Source organism: Grampus griseus (genome assembly GCF_964374135.1).
Source record: "Grampus griseus genome assembly, chromosome: 10".
NCBI lineage: Eukaryota > Metazoa > Chordata > Mammalia > Artiodactyla > Delphinidae > Grampus > Grampus griseus.
The window spans coordinates 87,970,868-87,990,413 of NC_139004.1; the positions used below are offsets into that span (position 1 = coordinate 87,970,868).

Here is a 19,546-nt window from a genome sequence, read left to right on the forward strand (position 1 = left end):
AAGACAGTTTTAATCCAAAGGACAAATATAACAAGTGTTGGCTAGCATGGGAAAAATTGGAACCTTAAAAACTTGGAACCTGGTGGGACTGTTAAGTTCTGCAGTAACTTTGTGAAACAGTACATTGTCATATAATGAATATCCTAAGACAGCTGCAGTTATTTTACAAACTAAAATATTTTTGATTCAAAAGGCAAACAGCAAACATATTCCATTTATATGGAAAAGCATAAAACACAGACTGAGCAGTTACTGAAAAAAATGTTGGCTTCTATAGAATCTTAGTTTTAAAATCACAACCTTCCTATGTGACTAGGTTGAAAAGTATTGTGTTTGACAAAAAGTTTTGTTTTGTTTTCCAACTTCATATAGATGAATAGTGTACTGGTAAAGTTACAGCCTTTTGTTTGAGATTTAACTGTTGTTGGACCATCAGAGCAAAGCAGCCTTGGACTTCATCAAAGTCATTATGTTCAAAGATGAAATTTATGTTTTTAGCTGCACTATTTAGTTATGAGAAATAGCATTGCCTAGAACTCACAGCAAACTAAGCTCCTACTAATTATAACAGAACAATTTTAGCTAATTAGTCTTTAGTAATTTTTCTTTTCAGATACAGCCAGCCACTCTGGGATTCATCCTAAAATTTCTGCATTTCTTTAACCTTTCTTCATACTTATTTGACTAAGTCTCCACGTGCTCTTAAAGATTAAGGTCTAAGAAAAGTGAATAATGTTACAACCCCTCTGCTAGTAGAAGAAAGAGTAACCCTTTATAGGGGCAATATGGTCAATTTCTGTTTTATACAAAGTGCAAAACAGACAGCAGCTAAAAGGGAATTAAAAAGAGGAAAAAGAAACTTTGGGCTTAATATATGTGCTCTTACATATCTTCTGAGAAGGAGGTAGGATCATTCATAATCCAGTGTAGTCCTTTTAATTTCATAGTGTATCTGTTCTCAACATCTAGGTCGGAGGTCAATAATGGTGACCCCTGGGCTATATCTTGCCTTCAGACTCGATTGCTGCAGATAGGGTTGACCCATGCAGTGTTTACATAAAAATTAAATTTAGTCTCTAATATGTAAAACGTCAAGCATTGTATGTTAATAATGGATTCTGTGTTATCCTGAAAAGCGATTAGCTTTGGTAACTGTATGATCAGGCCACCCAAGACAGCTGTTCTCTTGCTCTCTGTACATCCCCTGCTAGACCAGTGTCTGCTTCACCTATACCCTACTCACCTGACTGATCTCCCTACATACTTGCTCGAGGCCCCACCTAGTGTTTGTTCTTACCAAAAGGCTGGTGAGGGGCTTGCCCCTCTCCTAGTTTCCCTGGTAACCAATGAGCCAACTGGACCTCAATTCCCCCTATGACTGGCAATCTCCTCTTCCCCCCAAGAGCGAAGACTGCTGCCATGTCCTGCCCCCTGTCCACAGCACACAGTGGAGTGTCTCTCCAGGACCTTGCTGCAGACATGGAAGATCCCCCATCCATTAAACCACTGATGTCTCTGTCACTGACTCCCAGCTCTTTCTTCGGTCTTGAAGCTGGGCAAGCACAGGGCTTGTAGACCTGAAGGGTGCAACCCAACAGTAACACAGTTCCTGCATTTCTCATTCATTATTTCACTCATTAATACTAAACGAGTGTCTACAAAACCTGGGCAGCTGCACAGTGAGCGCCCCCTATAGGAAAAGCACGCCATCGTCTCTGGTCCGTCCCAGACCTCACTACTCCTTATTGTTTATACAAAGCTGGCTTCAGTGATGAACGTTATCTTCCTAGGTAATCAAACTTAACAGAAATATAAAGAAGCACAAAAAATGGTAGGAGACTTCGAGTTCCACAAATTGCTTTGCAATGCTGGTTAAAATATAACAAAAATTTAGTTGAAAGCATAGCAGAGCTGAGCAAACAAAGCCGCAAAGCACAACAGTTCCTTCTAGAGCCTATGCTGTGGCAGCTGGGGCAGTGGAATGAGGGCGTGGAGAACAGCAGATCAGACTCGGCCATTTGATAGCTTAGGTTGAATTGCCCTTGTGGAAATAGGAGGTGTGGAGGTCCTAGGCTTAGGAAACAGACATTTGAAAATGAGCCCCTTTGCACACAGCTGCATGCCTAAAGGGCTGCACTCTTGCTTAAACCCACCCATGGACCTAGGGAGAAGGCTAGGGTGTTAGTCTGTCCATCTTCTTTTCTCCTTGGAGTGGGTTGTGGTGAGGTGGGAGATTTGGAGGGAGCAGATATTTCAATGAAGAATTCATGACTGGGGGCCTATATCTCACATGATTTGGGGTCTCATATGTATTTAACATATAATCGATGCTCATTATTTGTGGATTTCATATTTGTGAATTCACCTACTCCCTAAAATGTATTTGTAAAGACCTGAATCAATATTTGTGAGACTTTTGTGGTCATTCTCAGATATGCTCAAAATGGTGAAAAATTTGAGTCATTCCCACATGCACGTTTCCAGCTGAGGTTGAATAAAGGAATGCTCTGCCTTCTTGTTTCAGCTCTCGGACTGTAAACAAGATCTTTTTTGCTGTATATTAGTGCCTTTTTTTTTTTTTTTTTTTGCATCTTAGTGCTATTTAAATTGGACTCCAAGCACAGTGCTGAAATGCTATCTAATGTTCTCAAGCACAAAGAGGCTGTGCTGGGCCTTATGGAGAAAACACATGTTAGATAAGCTTCCTTCAGGCATGAGTTGCAGAGTTCCTGACCATGTGGTTAATGTTAGCAAATCAACAATGTATATTACATAAGATGCCTTTAAACAGAAACATCCATAAAACAAGGTTATGCATCCAATGGTGGACAAAAACCTCATGACCAGAAGTTTGCAGGAACCTGCTAACCCTGTATTTCCTAAAAGCGATAGTGCAGTATTTGCTAATTCAGTTTTATTGGTGACTGATAAGAAAAATTGACTCTACATGGGGGCTACACTGAGCCAATATATTAACGTAACACACTTCCCAGGTTGGTTATATCCCTGGTTCCTGGAGAAAGCCATAAAAGCTGTTGGGTATGGACTTCGTCAACCAAGGCTAAGAAGAATCTCACATTGGCATGGGAGGAGGAAATTCTCTTAAAGAACAGATTCACATCAAACATTACAAAAAATGCTAATATGTACTACAAATGAGAGTCAACAGACTAACATCAATGATATCCTGAGCTTACAGAACAACATTATGAAAGAATACCTAAGTAAACTTTAAACAATTAAACAAAGTAATAAAAAATGGGGTTGGGTGTCAAACCATCAGCAAAAACAGGATGCTCTGAAGAGAGAACAAGAACATATGAAAAAGAACCAGACAGAATGTCTAGACGAGAAAAATGTAATCACTGGAATTAACAACTCAAAGGATAGTTTAATAGTAAATTGGGAGGAGATGAAAGATTAGTGAACCACATGCTAGAACTAAGCAAGTGGAAATAGAAAACATGAAAGACAGGTTAACAGACATGGTGAAATGAGCAATTTCAAAATATATTAAAAAAGGAAAACCAGAAGGAGTAAAGAACAGGCATGGGGATAAACAAAACTGGAAGAGATAACAGCTGTGAAATTTTCAGAGTTCCCATAAGACGTGTATTTCGAGATTTGAGAATCATAGCTTAGAATTGTTTAAATATGATAACAGCTTATCCTTGTACGGCAGGCACTGTGGGCCAGGCACTGCTCCAGATACTTGACATACTGTAGCTCATTTAATGCTCACAGCTGATGAAGCAAATTCTACTGTTACCTTTGATTTACAGATGAAGAGTCAGAAACACAGAGAGGTTCAATATTTGTCCAAAGTCACATGGCTGCTAAGTGGTGGGATTCAAACCCAGGCAGTCTGGCTCCAGTCTCTACGTCTTTAACACTACGTTTTAGAGCAGAATTATATTTGGAAGAATAAGGGCAAATAACACACTCTCTCAGACCAAAGGGGAGAAGAGAAAAAAAACCAAAACAGTACTGACACATCAATGGAAACTCACTAAATGAATTTCTAAAAGATGCAAAAAAAAAAAAAGATCACAGATGCATGAACGAGGGTGCACAAAGGAAACAGGAAACATGTGGATAAATCTAAAAGAAACACGGATTATGTAAAATAACAATAAGTCTTCTAGGGCAAACACACACATCTATACTTTCTTTCTTCCTCTGAGATATTCCCCAAAGTAAGATGTACTGGCAGTAAAGAGATATTTTTTGAAGGCACACACTCACAAAGACAGGAAAATAGAAGAGCAAACTGCAATAAAATTCTGAAAACTAGAAAACAGAAATGATGGTGTTGACAGGCTTGGCATCATGGAGGAAGATGTCTTTTAAACTCACAGTGAGGAAATGAAGAGGTGGAGGTGGTAGAAGTCGGAATTTGAAGCAATGGTTGGTACCCAGATCCCCTGTCCCACCTACATACCCAGGGAGTGCCACTCCACACCAGGAGAGAGGAGGCTTATTCTCCAAAGAAGGTAAGACACAGGATGTCTTGACAACAGGTCACTAGGCAGATTTTATGAAGGATAGTGTGAGGAAACAGGTGGATTAACTAAATATATACACATTGGTTGCTGCAATCTCTTAGGCCTCTTCTCCCGCCAGGCTCCCAGAATGCTAGTGGTGGCTTTTGCCACCCACAGGGAAGTCTGGACTCTTTTCTCCTCTGCGGAATATGACCTGTCCCAAAGGGAAGAACTAAAACTACTGATACTAAGGGATCCCCAGTGAGATGAGCCACAGTATAGTTAACCTCATCGTGACAAGTTCCACCAAGTAACTGGAGATTTCTGTTAGGTTATTAGTTTCCCACTCTTTAAGTCTGTGCAAACAACCAAGGATTACCAGATATCTACGAAAAATTTCTTATATGAAATACAGAAACCATCCAGCATAAAACAGAAATGAAACTACTTGGAAAAAAGTTTGTCCTAGGGAAGAAAATGTAAAGGAAGAAAAGCATCCTTCATATCTTCATATAGATCTGAAAGGATAAAACTACTAAACTAGAATAAGATACAAGGAGGCAATTTAGAGAACAGAAGGTCTCTTAAGTTGTAAACATGACAGCTGGTATCAAAAACTCAACAGAAGAGTTCAAAACATGGTTGAAGTAATTCACCAAGAGTCAGAGATATGAGTCAAAAGAAGAAAATTTGGATAGAAGGTGTGTGGGGGAGTGGTGAGGTGGGAAAAGTGAGGAGAGAAGCAATCCAATCTAGGTGGTCCAAAATGCAAATAATGATGTATGTCAAAAAGAAAATAGAGAAAACCAGGGAGAGGTAATCATAAAAGCTCTCAAAACTAAAGGCCTCATGTTCTCAAACTATAAGGACTCAGAGAGTATCAAGGATGTTAGATAAAATTTGACACATACCAAATCAAATCACTGTGAAATTTAAGAACACTAGAGACAAAGAAAAAAATCCCACAAGCTTCCTCTAGAGAAAAACAGGGCCTTCTACATAAGGAATCAAAATGGCAACAGATCTCTCAACAGCAACACTGGATGCCAAGAAACAAGGAGAAATATCTTCAGGTTTCTGAAGGAAGATGACTTCTAACATCGTATATTTACAAAGCTGAGTCTCTCAATCACGTGTGCCAGTATAGTTTTTAGAACACATGGTCCAGAACAATCACAGCTAGTCTTCCTCCTTTCTTGGGACACTTGAGGACATGGTGCTCTAAGACAATGAACACCAAGAACAAGGAAGAGGTGGACATGGAATATAGCTGAAGGGAGATCCTGGAAAGAGAGTTTTGCCCCTAATGTGCAGGAAAACCAATCTAAACTGGAGCATCCCAAAACCTGCAAGACAGATTTCTCCAGGAAGGTAAAACTGATAGAATATCGGAGGCCTCTCAAAATCTGAGAGGACCCCCAGAAAACTGGCCAAAATTTTGGTGGACACAAGTATAAGACTACAGAAAATTAAGAAATTAAAAATTAAGGTTCCTAATTTGAAGGACAAGAAAATTATGCACGGAAGGAAAAACAATCATAATTACAGTCTGCTACAAAAGTCAGCTCTGAATATCATTTACAAAATCAGAGTAATGTAAACACTGAATATTGACCTAATTCAAATTTTGACCCAATAAAATCCTGTAATAACATGCTCTGAATTCATGTATATTCAAATGTTAATCATTTGGCAACTGGATTCTTTGCAGCTCCCTCAGTTTCAAACAGAGACAGGTGAAATGTTTATTCTTTGTGGAGGTTTGGATGGGGATTGGGCTGGGGAAAGGGCTTGTGATCACTTGGGTCTCTATCCAGTCAAAGTACAGTAAGTGGAATATAGTGTGGATTTCCCTATTTTTAACTTTGTGTTTTTGTAAGAGCCATGACTTTAAAAATGCTGTTTTCTTCATAAACCTCATAAAAAAGCAACCTCACATTTCTGCGGTGGCAAGGTGGTGGTATGATAGTGTTATAGCATCAGTTGCCAGATCTGACGGCCAATATTAATGCTTAAAACTGAAAAATCAAGAAGCAGCAAATAAGCAAGTTATTTAAAAAACTGAAGTAAATATCAAGAGCCAGTCAAAAAGTTAAAAGTAATTTCCTTTAGGAAAGGAGAAACAAAAACAATACGGGCAGAAGTCTGACATTTTTCTTAAAAACAAACAAACAAAAAACTGCCAACTATGTGGAAGTTTGCACAGGCTTACATTATTTCAGATATAAGAGAAAAACTAGAAGATGAAAGGAACAATACCAATAATATCTCATTCATGATGTTACAAAAATTCAACAACTTACTGGACAACAATAGTACAGTATGCCGGAGGAGGGAATTACAGTGTAAAATGCTACAGAGTCCTCTATTGTTGGAGATATTAATTAAATTTGGACTTTGTTAAATGCGTGTACTAAAATTTCTAGGGCAATCACTATAAGAAAACAAATAGAGTGTATAACTTGTGATGTTACTCAGGGGGAAATAAATTCTCAATCAGTCCAAAGAGAAGAACACAAATATTAACATTTTCATATTAATATATTAATATTTAAACTATAAGGCAAAGTGCTTTATTAGAGATAGCGAGTCACCTCATTTGGACCAAAAATATACCCATTCTAAACTTCTATACATCAATAGCTTACTAATTACAAAAAGCAAAATAGAAATACTAGATAAACTGAGAAATCCACCATCACTGTGAGAGAAATTGATAGATTAATTAGATAAAGCATCATTAATAATATATATATGATTTGAGCAACACAATTGCCAACTTTAACCCAAAGAGCATAAGGAGGACACTTCTCTGGTCAATGGGTCACTAGGTTAGAAATCAGTAACGAAAGATGACTAAAAAAACTCCATATGTTTGGAAATTTAAAAACACATGTCTGATAACTCATGGATTCAAGAGAAAATCATAATGACATCATAACATGTGTAGAACTGAACCATAATAAACATGCTATATGTCAGAACGCAAATTTAAAGCTACACATATTTAAAATAGACCAAAGAAAGGTAGGAAGGTAATGAGTTACCTATATAACTTAAGGGACTAAAAAAAGAACAATAAAATAATCCAAGAAGCTGGGAAGAACAATAAACATAAGAGTAAAATGAATGAAATATAATAAAAAGATGCAAAGGTAAGGAATAACAACATCAAGTTCTGACAAGTGTGATACTAAAATAATAGTTAGAATGAAATAGGGAATGTATGTATAGATAAGGCACAGACAAGAAGGACAGTAAGAGAAAATGCTTTGAAACAACTTTTTGACAATACATTAGAAAATATAAACAAAATGGATATAATTCCTAGGGAAAAAACACAATTTTTCACAAAGGAGACAATATGGTTAGTCCTATTAACTATTCAAATGATTCAATCAATAGTTAAACTATTTCCTGAATGAAAATTCCAGACCCAGATAGTTTTATTTGTAAGTTCTATGTTTTATTCAAGGAGTAGATAATTCCAATATTTCTCAAAATTTTATAGGGAGTATAAAATAAGGAGTACTCCCCAGCTCATTTATAGAGACGAATATAACTTTGCTACTAAAGCCAAAAAAGGATAGTATGAGAAGAAAAAACAAAAAGAAAAGCTCCTATATTGATATATATGCAAAATGCTAAATGAAATACTGAAAAACAGATAACATCCAAGTATTAAAAAAAAAAACCTTACACAAAAGCCAAGTTGAAACTAAACCAGGACTAGAAGTTTGGTTAATACTAAAAACTGTTCACTGCATTAAAACGTTAAAGGAGAAAAAACAGCATGAATATCCCAGTAAAAGTAGGAAAAGTATTTACAAGAATAAAGCATTCCTGATTTAAAAAAAAAAAAAACAACTAACTTAGAGAAGAACTGCCTTAACTTGATAAAGAGTATCTTTAAAATCTATAGTAAACATCATACCAAATGGTGAAATGTTAATCTTATTCACTCTTGAAAATCAAGAGTAAAACAGGGATAGGGATATTCACACTCAAAATATCTATTCAACACTGTACTGGACTAAAGAAAGTGCACTCCTATAAAATATATAAAAGGAGCAAGGGTTGATAAGAACAGAAAAACTCTCACTGCTTGCAGATAATATGATTCTCCAAACACAAAAGTCCCAAGAAGCCAGACATGCTGACCACACACTGCTTTTCAGTTGGTTAAGAATGGCCTCATCGGGGCTTCCCTGGTGGCGCAGTGGTTAAGAATCCACCTGCCAATGCAGGGAACATGGGTTCGAGCCCTGGTCTGGGAAGATCCCACATGCCGCAGAGCAACTAAGCCCGTGCACCACAACTACTGAGCCTGCGCTCTAGAGCCTGCGAGCCACAACTACTGAGCCTGTGCGCCACAACTACTGAAGCCCACCCACCTAGAGCCTGTGCTCCGCAACAAAAGAAGCCCATGCTTCTCACATGGGCCAAACCCAACACAGCCAAAAATAAAATTAAAAAATTTATAAAACCGCAAGAAAAAAAAAAAAAAAAAGAATGGCCTCATCCATCAGCTACACTGGTACAGCTGACTTCCCATCCTGGAATAAAATAACTCGGTACCTCTACCTCACACGATATACAACATCAATTCCAGATAATGAAAGACTTAAATGTAAAGAGGAGAATATTAAACTTTTATAAGTACATTTAGGAGAATGTTTTTACCATTTCAGGAAAAGGAAGAAAAAAATCTTAAACAACTCATGAGAGAACATGAGCTATAAAAAAATCAATACTTTAACGTAAAATTAAGAACATCTGTTTATCATTTGACACCATCAAGGAAAAAAAAAGCCACTAAAAAGAAGATATGTATATAACTGACAAAGGATTAATCCAGAGTATACAAACAACTCTTAAGTTAAAAAAAAAAAAGACTACCATACAGTGAAAAAGTATCTGGATAACAGAAACATAAATGGCCAGCAAATCTATGAAAATGAGCTTAACTTCATTGTAATTATAGAAATGCAAATTAAAACCAAAATTACATTTTAATTTAAAAATAAAAATGCAAATTAAAAAGTAAACTACAATTTTATATTCACCAGAGTTGCACAAATTAAAATGCTGAACAATAACAAATGTTGGCAAAGACGTAGATCAACAGATACAAATATATTGTTGGGGGGAAGTTGTTGATGTAGGAATGCTGTCTGATGTCATTACATGAAAGTTTAAGAAATGAAAAAGGTAAAACAATTTTACATGTTGCTTAGAAGCACATACATATTTATTCAAAGGATTAAAAAAGCACATATAATTCAGAACACGGGCCACATATTCAGAGGGAGCTTAAGAGAGAGAAGATAATGCCATCAGGGTGAGTTATCAGGTAGCTTTAATTACTTTGAATCTTTAAATCTTAAGATAAGTGGTGGCTACACAGAGATTCTTTACACTTTTCTCCATACCATTTATACGTCTAATATAATTCATGATTAAAAATGTATTGCACCTCAAAAATGGTTAAAAGAAAAACATTTTAATAAAGAATGACAGGAAATTCAAGAATAAGAGAAGTAAAACTAATTATCAATAAAGCAAAGATATTTGGGGTTTTGGAGGTACTACCCTCACTTTTCGTGGTTGGAATTAAGAATCTGACAAAAACATTTGTAAATATATTAAACAAGCTTCAAAAATTATACACATGCAACGTAACAGTAAATCATTGAGAAAATGTCTACAATTCAAACATTGCATCATTTTACGTATCTTCCCCCTCCCTAAATTTTGTGATTGCTCCACAAAGAATCTGTTAAAAGGAATAAAAAATGCCTACAGAAAGTACGCTTCTTAAACTATAAATGAGCTTTTCACTTTCATTTAATTACAAATACTATTTTTAAGCATCTTGAAAATTAAGATAAAATTTCACTGGATTTTCACCAGTGTTAAAAGTGGTGCATTGAGGATAATGTCATTTACTCGTTTCTCCATGAAGCACATTTTAAGTACTTTGTCCATGGCTGACAGAAACAAAGAAGTATTACTAAGCATGCAAACATAGCTATAGTGAATAATTAGAACATTTTTTCCATGACAACACTTTATTATCTACTTACCTGTGGCAAAAACAGTCACAGTTCCCCTGAACTGGAGTCATGAGCATCTAGAAGGATGTATATGTAGCAGTGCAAGACTCTTCTTATTAACCCCTTCTTTCACTTAATGTATTACATCCCTTCAAGGTTGTCAAGTTAAAGGAATGCTCTCTTATACCTGGTAATTTGGAATCTCTGATATATTACATATCCTCCACGTTTTTTGCCACCTTCTTTGGTTTCTTTACCAGAAACCTATATCTCAAACATATGAATTCAAACATTCATTTTTTATATTTCCAGCTTAATGTGGCATCAGGCTAAGAATAACCAATATTGCTCTTTGTAACTTCCCAAAACCACTTGTGAAAACGCCAAAAAAAAATTGCAAAACAAAAGAATCTCACTGTACATCAAAAACTGCAAAAGCAATCAAATGCCAAGCATATGAGTAAATAAAACTTATGAGGCCGATGAGGCAGACTGTGGGGAAATACAAGGGACTAAATGGTAGGTACATCCTGGGTTTTCTGTATAAAGAGAGAATTCACAACAAAGGTAGGAAGATATTTTGTGCCTTATTCATCACACGTATCCTGATAGGATGCACCCCAAAGAGAAACTCAAGGACAGCACCAAATGAAAAAAAAAAGGAAAACTTTTGTTGGAAGAGGGAATCCACTCACTATGTGCTCTTAGCTTCCTGTTAAGTGTTCCTGGATGTGCCAAGAATGAAAGGCCCAGTTGCTCCATTTCTCAGGGATGTGTTTTCAGAGACCAACCAGGAGAGATAAGACAAGCTCTCCCTCTAGGACAAAGAGCAGGCTTGCTTACTCCCTGCTATAAAAGAGATGGATTCTCTAATCTCAGTGTTCCTCAGCTGCGGGTGTAGCATCTCTCCTGGCTAAATCATATCACTTCTGTGGGACTTGGGGGCGAGCCCAGGAATATCATGTCCTCTGCTAGCATCCATGGAAGAGTAGCAGCCTAGCTTATTAGCTCGTAAGTAGGGTAAAATAAAATCCCAGACTCAACAACTTTTTCCCCCTTGGCCTATAATGTTCTGGCCAGGAAGTAGGGGCAGACTGCAAGAGACATGATATAACTTTAGAAGTATTTGCAAACAAGCCACTCTCTCCAGGAAGAAAAGACTGAGGAAAAACCTACAAGTTAATGATACTTCTCCCGGTATTAGAGGGCATCAAGGATCTGTAGTAGAAAAATAGCACTGCTTAAGAGGAATAACGTATTTTGTGAAAGACTCTGGGGAATAGGGAATTAGACTGGAAACTTCACATTCCCCTCTAGATCAGAGAAGTGAATCTGATCTCTGCATGTGGCAAAGAAAGCAAAATCAGGGTAACCGACTGACATGTGTTGACAAAAGCTGAGTTTAGACAAAATTTGCTTTAGAACCTATTAAAGATATTAAGCATAAAAATGGAAACATCAAATGGAAGTAGGAGGAAAGACTGCCTCTAAGATCCAAAATAGCATTTCAGAAAACTGCCTGTATCTTCAGAATAAAACAAACAAATAGATGTGGCTTCAATCAATCAGAAACAGAAATTCATAGGAAAGAACAACCTGAAATAAATAGTATTTCAAAAAATGGGACAAAAATAATCCCTTTCAATCCTTTTAAAAATATAAATAAATCAAACATACAGCTAAAAGATGCAGGAAAAGTTCCTGAATTGTGTATGAGATGTCTAAGTTTCGATATAATAAAATAATTTTTCAAGTTGTAAGCAAAGAAAATAAAAAAGAGATCTAAACCCATCTGTATGCTGGAAATATATACATTTATCTTTATATATATATATGTTTTTAGCTAAAAGAATGAAGAAAAAAATTATCCCATGGTCAACCAAGAGAAACAAAAAATAATTACAACAAAAAAAGGAGGTGGGGGTCTTCCCTAGTGGCACAGTGGTTGAAAGTCCGCCTGCCGATGCAGGGGACACGGGTTCGTGCCCCGGTCCGGGAGGATCCCACATGCCGCGGAGCGGCTGGGCCCGTGAGCCGTGGCCGCTGGGCCTGTGCGTCCGGAGACTGTGCTCCGCAGCAGGAGAGGCCCCAACAGTGAGAGGCCCGTGTACCACAATAAATAAATAAATAAAATGGGGGGGGACTCCAAAAATTTAAAATTCTGGCTACTAGAGAAGTAAACTTTCATAAATTAAAAAGTAATTTTATAAACTAAAAGATAAACTTGTGTAACATAAATATGACATATAGCTATCAAAATGCCCAGAGAAGATACAGGTGAAGAAAAAAAAAAAAACCTGTTCATAGACGGAAAAGAAACAGAGGAAGCAGAAGAAAGAGCAAGGAAGTTTGAAAAACGGAACACAGAATATAATGGCAGGAACAAAACCAACCATTGCCATTATAAAAACAGAAGCAATAGAATAAGCTATGCATTAAATGACACATCATCAATTTATTAACGGTCTGTGGCAGTTGGGGGAGACTACTACCACATTATAAGAACATCTGCATTCTAATTTCAGAATAATTGAGGTGTAAAGAACTAAAAGAAATCTTAGAACCAAGGTAATGCTGATATGCATTATATATGAAACATACAACAAAAACAAAGGAAGAGAGACTAGTAAGAAGAAACAAAAATTAGAAAATAGTCAAAAGATAGATCAGGAAGATAAACACTAAATTAGGTCTCTGGTCCCAATTCTAAATTCCCTGCTAAAAAGCATGTGGTTTTCTCAGGATGGGACATGGGTTCACCCTGGTCCAATTAACAAGGTACAAACTTGGCTTCCAGAGCCAGGCCTCAGTGGGGGCCTGTGTTGAAGGTCATCATGAGCTGGGCAAAACTGCAGTGGAGGTCAAAGATATGTCACGTTCTTTTCTTTCTCACTGTCTTTGTTCCTTTATATTTTCAGATTTGTTAGATGTAATTCTCTAATTTCAATGTTCTGCCAGAACGAAGGTCATGCCTGACAGTTCGTTCATATGCGTTTCAGTTCTAACATAGTACAAAGCACAGAGTAACTAATGAATAAATACATCCTTAACTAGATTCTTTTTCCTCCCCTAAACAGAATCCTTACAAAACAGTAAAACAGATAACACACACACATACACCTACATTCACATACACCCACATTCACATACACACACATTTTAAACTCTGATTTGTACAGTATATAATTCAATCGTATTGAATTACTTTCTCAACCTATTTCCTTAATTAATAAATTCCACATATTGTTTCTGAAATCCGAAACGACCACACAAATTCAGTTATATATTTTTAAATGTTGGACTTATATGTGTGAACATATACTTACAGGCAAACTGGAGTTTAGCTTCTCTGCTGACAATTGTTCCAACTGAATTTGTTGCAAAACATTGATAACTTCCTGTATCCCAATTTCTGTTGGGGTTAATAACCACAAGATTTCCTCCGTTCAACTTATAACGATACTCCATACTCAGATTAATATCGCTTCCATTCAGCTGCCATCTGTAAAACAAATGTCCAGGATTTTCCCCTTAGTATATTTAAACTTTTTAAAAAATCTGCATTATATAATCTACTTTAAACATCAGCTCTCTTATAAATGAAAGGTAACAAATATATCATTCAATTATTACATAACTGAAAAATCAAACATGCCTAAGTTTTGTTATCAGAAACAAAAGGTTAAATTATAGTAGAAAGCACAAGAGAGTAGCATCCAAAAGCTAACGATTTTTCAAGGTTTTCTGAAGAGGTGAGAATAATTTAGTTTGTTCACTAGGGGGAAAATTAGGCTTGGTCTGTATAGACAAAGACGAAGTAGAAAGTTGAGGTAATTATATCATATACTTCAGGCCAGTCTCATGCTGCCAAAGAAGGGGGAAAAGAGCACATTTCTTTGATTTATCCAGACTGACTGAGCACATTTAATAAATTAATTGGGTAAGTGCTCAACTATCCATTTCAATTTGTCTGAGTAAATACCTGTCCCCGAGGCCCTCCGCTCTTCTAAGCCATCACAGTGATATTTACTAAATGGTACACTGTGGTAAAAGATTCTAAATGCCACCTAGGGGGTCGGAAATAGTAAAGGCACTAACCCCAGAGCCATATTTATCAATGGGAAGCCAAAATAAAAAAAGAAAGAAGCTGGTTTTTAAACAAGAGTTTTCAAACAGAAAAACCAGAATTTTTTAAACAGCAAAAGCACACCTGACACATCCAAGTAGATTATTACCTTTAAAAACTCATTGCACAGTCTCAAGAACACATCCATTGTATAAATTAAGCCATCTGTCTCCTGGAGGACTTGATTTTTATAATAAAATTACACTGGTATCCGTTCTATAAATTTTAGAGTATTATGGCAACAATCTCAATTGCTTTTCATAATAACTTTGAGGAAGTGGTTAATAAAATGACCATTTCACAGATGAGGATTTCAATAAAACAAATGAGTGAGTTTGCAACTCTCCCCAAACTATTAATTACTGGATCAGAACTAGTACCCATTTGAATTCTAGCCCAGAGGTCTTTAACCATGTCATAGGTCATATAAAAATTGTATTAATATATTAAATATTTAACCTGGAAATAGTAATATTGTGAAAGCATAAAAAGAGGTGAAATGTGAACATTATCACAAACCAAAGCACATAAAGGTAAATGAAATATTATACAGCTGTGAAAATGTATGAGCTTTTGCAAACATAGAAAAGTCTTACAAAGGTGAAAACATTTTTTACAGTGCAATGTGATACTATGTATATAAAGTTTTAAAACATATAAAGTAATATTAAGAATGTATTAAACATTTTAAGATGTATGAAGATGAATCACTTCAAGTTTAAGGTACTTTACAGCTCTCATGGAGAGAAAAGTGAGAAAGGGTTATGGGGCAAACACTGGGAAATTTAGCTTTTTTGGTTTAATTTCCTAAACTGAATAGTGGTTATATGGATGTTCATCATTACACTTAATTATATGTTTATATCACTTTCTATATCTGAAATAGTGCATAATAAAATTTTAATAATGGAGGCTACAGAAAATGAATAAATTTAGAAGTTTAGTTTCTACAGCTCAAAGCAATATTATATCATTTGCTCATTTTAAAAATCAAGACTTTCTTGATTTTTTCTTTCTTTATGCACATACAAGTCTCCCAGGTCTAAAGCAATATTTCTTCTGAGAAATCAAAATGAAATTAAGAGGAAAAACTGGAGGCCCCATGTCTATTCTTTTGAACGTAAAAGAGCAAAATTACAAAGAAATATGAAAAAGCCATAACTGCTTTCTCGTTTGTGGCAGACTTCCGCCATGGGTTTGATTCTGCTTTGTTTGTAGAGTATCTCTCTTACGCTCCTTCCCAAGGCAAGTCCATATTTGCATGTCCATTTTAGGTCACTTTCTTCTCTCATGACTTTAATCCTGCCCTTAGAAATCTGAAGTCGAACCACGAACACTTACTAACCCTTCTTCATCTTATTCCTGCCCAAATCCTAGAACCACAGAAACTCAGAAAAGGAAATGAAATCAAGGGAAATTGTCCATCTGCATTCTGTCTGAATACTTTGCACTCGATACACAACGTGGTCAGCAGGCCAATATCATCAGCATCCTCAACACCATCTGAGAGTTTGCTGGAAATGCAGAATCTTGGGCTCTATCTTAAATCTACTAAACCAGAATTGGCATCCTAGTGAGATCTGCCAGTGTTTAATATGCCCATTCAAGTTTGGAAGAACTGGTCTATAATATCCCCAAGAAGCAACCATGCCTATAAGGGACATAGATAAGAATTCCCTGCTCTTGATTTAGCCTATTTCATATTCAACAACTATGATTAGAAAAAGCAACCTTCCCTTCCTGGTGAAAAAACATTTATTGAGCGCCTATATGTCAGGCAACTTTCCAGGTTCTAAGAATGGGGTGAAAAAGGTCCCTGCCTTCATGGAACTTACATTTTGGGGGAGACTTTTTTTATGATTCATAGTTCCTACCCTTTCCCTCTTGTCCAGTCCCAGGCTCTATCCAATCCTACCATGTAACAGCAGAAAGAACAGAAATGAAATTCAGAAACAAATGCTCCATGTTTTATGGGTTGGACTCATCCCTCACCAGCTGTGTGACCATGGGCAATTAAGCTAACTCCTTTAAACCTAAGTTTTTAACATGTAAAATAAAGAGAACGTCATCTTTCCCATAGGGTTGTTCTATCAATTTATTTAGACAATGTATGTAAAGCCGGTGGCTCAGGGCAGCCAGCCAACAAATGGGCCGGCACCATTGTTAACAAGGGAGGAGGTTCCATCTGTCTGCTTTGTTTTTCTCTTCTGCCACCCTCCTAGAGTAGACGTGGGTTATTCGTAACCTGCTTGATTCAATGCTTTTGGTGATCTCCTCTCGTGTGGAACGGGCTGTGTCTTCCACATAGGGTTTGTCTGCATTTGTACCTGCCTGAGAAGTCAGGGAAACATGGGACGAAACACATGCTGGGCTTGACCTTCAAAGAATAAATCTGATAGTAAATCACAAGTGGGTGGGTTGAATTTTTAAGCTGCAAATGGCTTGCCAGTTCCTAAATGGTTTAATACTTGCAGGGGAGGAGGGAGGGGAGATCTCCTCTAAATGCAAAGCAGGAAAAATATAGTTAATTTCACATACTTTTTGAATGGAAAACTCTCATGACAAAGGGTACTTGTGGCTTTGTTACCTACAAAGAACAGTTTGTACCAAGGAAAAAGGATTTCAGCTCCAGAGTCTAGAATGTTTACGGCCTGATGAAGCATGTCTGATGGCTTCATTTGAAAATTCTGTTTTCTTGTTTAGCTGATGAATAATAAAGGTACAATGGCTATGTGGAAAATTGTAAAGCTAAATAAAAATATAGAGAAGCACTTCTTCTTGCCCATTTAATAGCTGGAAAGATTTAGAGATCATAAAGTATGTGGGAAAATACTGTATTTCAGTAAATGTCTAAGATCTAAAAGCTATCATCTCAAAGTTTTGACTGAAGATCCAAAATGGAAAACATTTCTTCTATTATGCATAAGTGTTTCTTACTTCTTTTAGCTTGGTCTTTGTCATATAGACAAAATCTCTATATTATTTCACTATGTGAAGAGGTAAAAGCTACTCTCTTTTACGTATGTTTCTGCTAGACCGAAAGTATAAGTGCATTTGTTTTAGCAAACTCTTCGCGCAAAGATATACTTGAGATACTCTGAAGAAGGTTAATTTTCTTTTAACACAGCAATATCATTACTTCTCTCCTCCTTAACACTATTTATCATTAAATGGAACTCATCCCCAGGTGATATAAAATTTCTTAATATCTTATTAAACAATGGTTGTTTTTCCTCTTGCTGAAAATATATGAATTCAAAAGGGTTGTCTTGGTTTAAACTCTGCAATGTGTAAGCAATCTCTGGGCCTGGGCATCGAAATATTATTTTATCCTGAGGAAAGAATGTACTTAAGTTCCTAATACAAAATATTCATATTTGGGCCCGATTTCTGAATATTTCTAATATGATCTTCTGTATAAGAAATATTCATGAAAACTGAAGGCACACACATATACTCCTTAGACAAAGAACGTGTCCAATAAATCTACAAATTAGACTTAATTCCTTTGCAGTAAATTGTAATCCAGCTGTTCAGAGTTCATAACATCATGCATGGTGGTAAGACTGTGACAGGTAAGTGGCACATTCGGGTCATAAATTTGGGAAGTTTTCAGAGGTAGACACTTTTAGTTTTGCACATTCACAATCCTTTGTAAAAGTTACAGATGTCTACCTTATGAAGGAATTTTGAAGTTCCTGAGGACTCTAAAATCTCAGAGTGAAATCTTTTTGAAATATGGAAATTGTTTAAAACTTCATAAAAGTAACATTTGCATACCCCAATTCCATTCCAAAAGGCTTAATGCAGTGATCTGGAGTAAAAGAAGACAGCTCTGGGGCTCTTGGGGCTACGTACACCAGCATTTCAATCAGGTAACATTTACACTGTGCTCTAGAATCACACTAACATTGTAGCTTTAGCTCAGTGGCAAATGTCACAAGATTAAGCACCTCTGCATAATCATCATCTTGTAACACTCTTGAATGATCTTGTAAGTTCACTGTCTGCCTTCAGTGATCAAACGCTCATTCTACATGAATTAGGATTTGCTTTTAGAATCCACAAGTAAGAAATGGTTTATTATTCATATTTCACAGCTCTGATTCTCAGGCAATGAGCTCTCATCCCCCTTAACTGCTTGGTGCGGAGCTTATATGTGAATTTGTTTCTAGGCCAGTAACTTGAGGTTGGGGGTCTGGAAGAAGTCCTGGGCCACTTACTCTGATCGCTGACCTGAGGCAGCATGGATTGGATCAGTCCACTTCTAAGTCTCAGTTACATCCTCTACACAACAGGAAGCTGGTATCGACCTCATTGGAGAGAGGCTAGGGAGGTAAAGTGAGCATGAAAAACCGGGCCAAGCCTGCCACGATAGAACTGTCAAGGCTACGGCACCTTTTCCCCTAAAAATCTCAAATACAATTTCTTTAAAACATCGTACAGGCCCTCAGGTTAACAGTTTTTGAATCTTGAATATAAAACATAAGGTATGTGACATGAGAGATATTTCAACTGGTAGTTATTACTTTTAAGTGATGAAAACTACAGTGGTGACTTCCAGGAAATAACTAAAACATCAGTAACTGAGAGCACGTGAATCGCTGCCTTCCAACACAAAGAACAAACTATGTGTAAGACTGTGTGTGTGTATGTTTGTGTGCAAACACAAATTTACGTAACAGTGAGTTAAATCAGTATAAAAAGCCTAGATTCTCAGTGTTGAGAGGTGCTTTTCAAACCATATAAGCCCCATTGGAGGATGACTGTCAATCACTGCTGAATTCCCACCATCGGGCATAATAGGTTATGCATGGTAGGTGCTCACAGAAGCTTCCTGAATTGGAGCAATCTTATTTTACCCTCTAACCTAGCCATCA

At 36.7% G+C, this 19,546-nt stretch overlaps 1 protein-coding gene across 1 annotated transcript in view; it reads right to left on the reverse strand.

The window, feature by feature from the left end:
- CNTN3 (contactin 3) overlaps window positions 1-19,546 on the reverse strand; it is a gene marked incomplete at both ends in the record, with an annotated part of 237,636 nt that overhangs the window by 178,839 nt on the left and 39,251 nt on the right. The window contains one exon of the mRNA XM_082663614.1: window positions 13,867-14,042. Within this exon, the coding sequence (XP_082519740.1) occupies window positions 13,867-14,042 (176 nt within the window). The remainder of the gene's footprint in view (window positions 1-13,866; window positions 14,043-19,546) is intronic.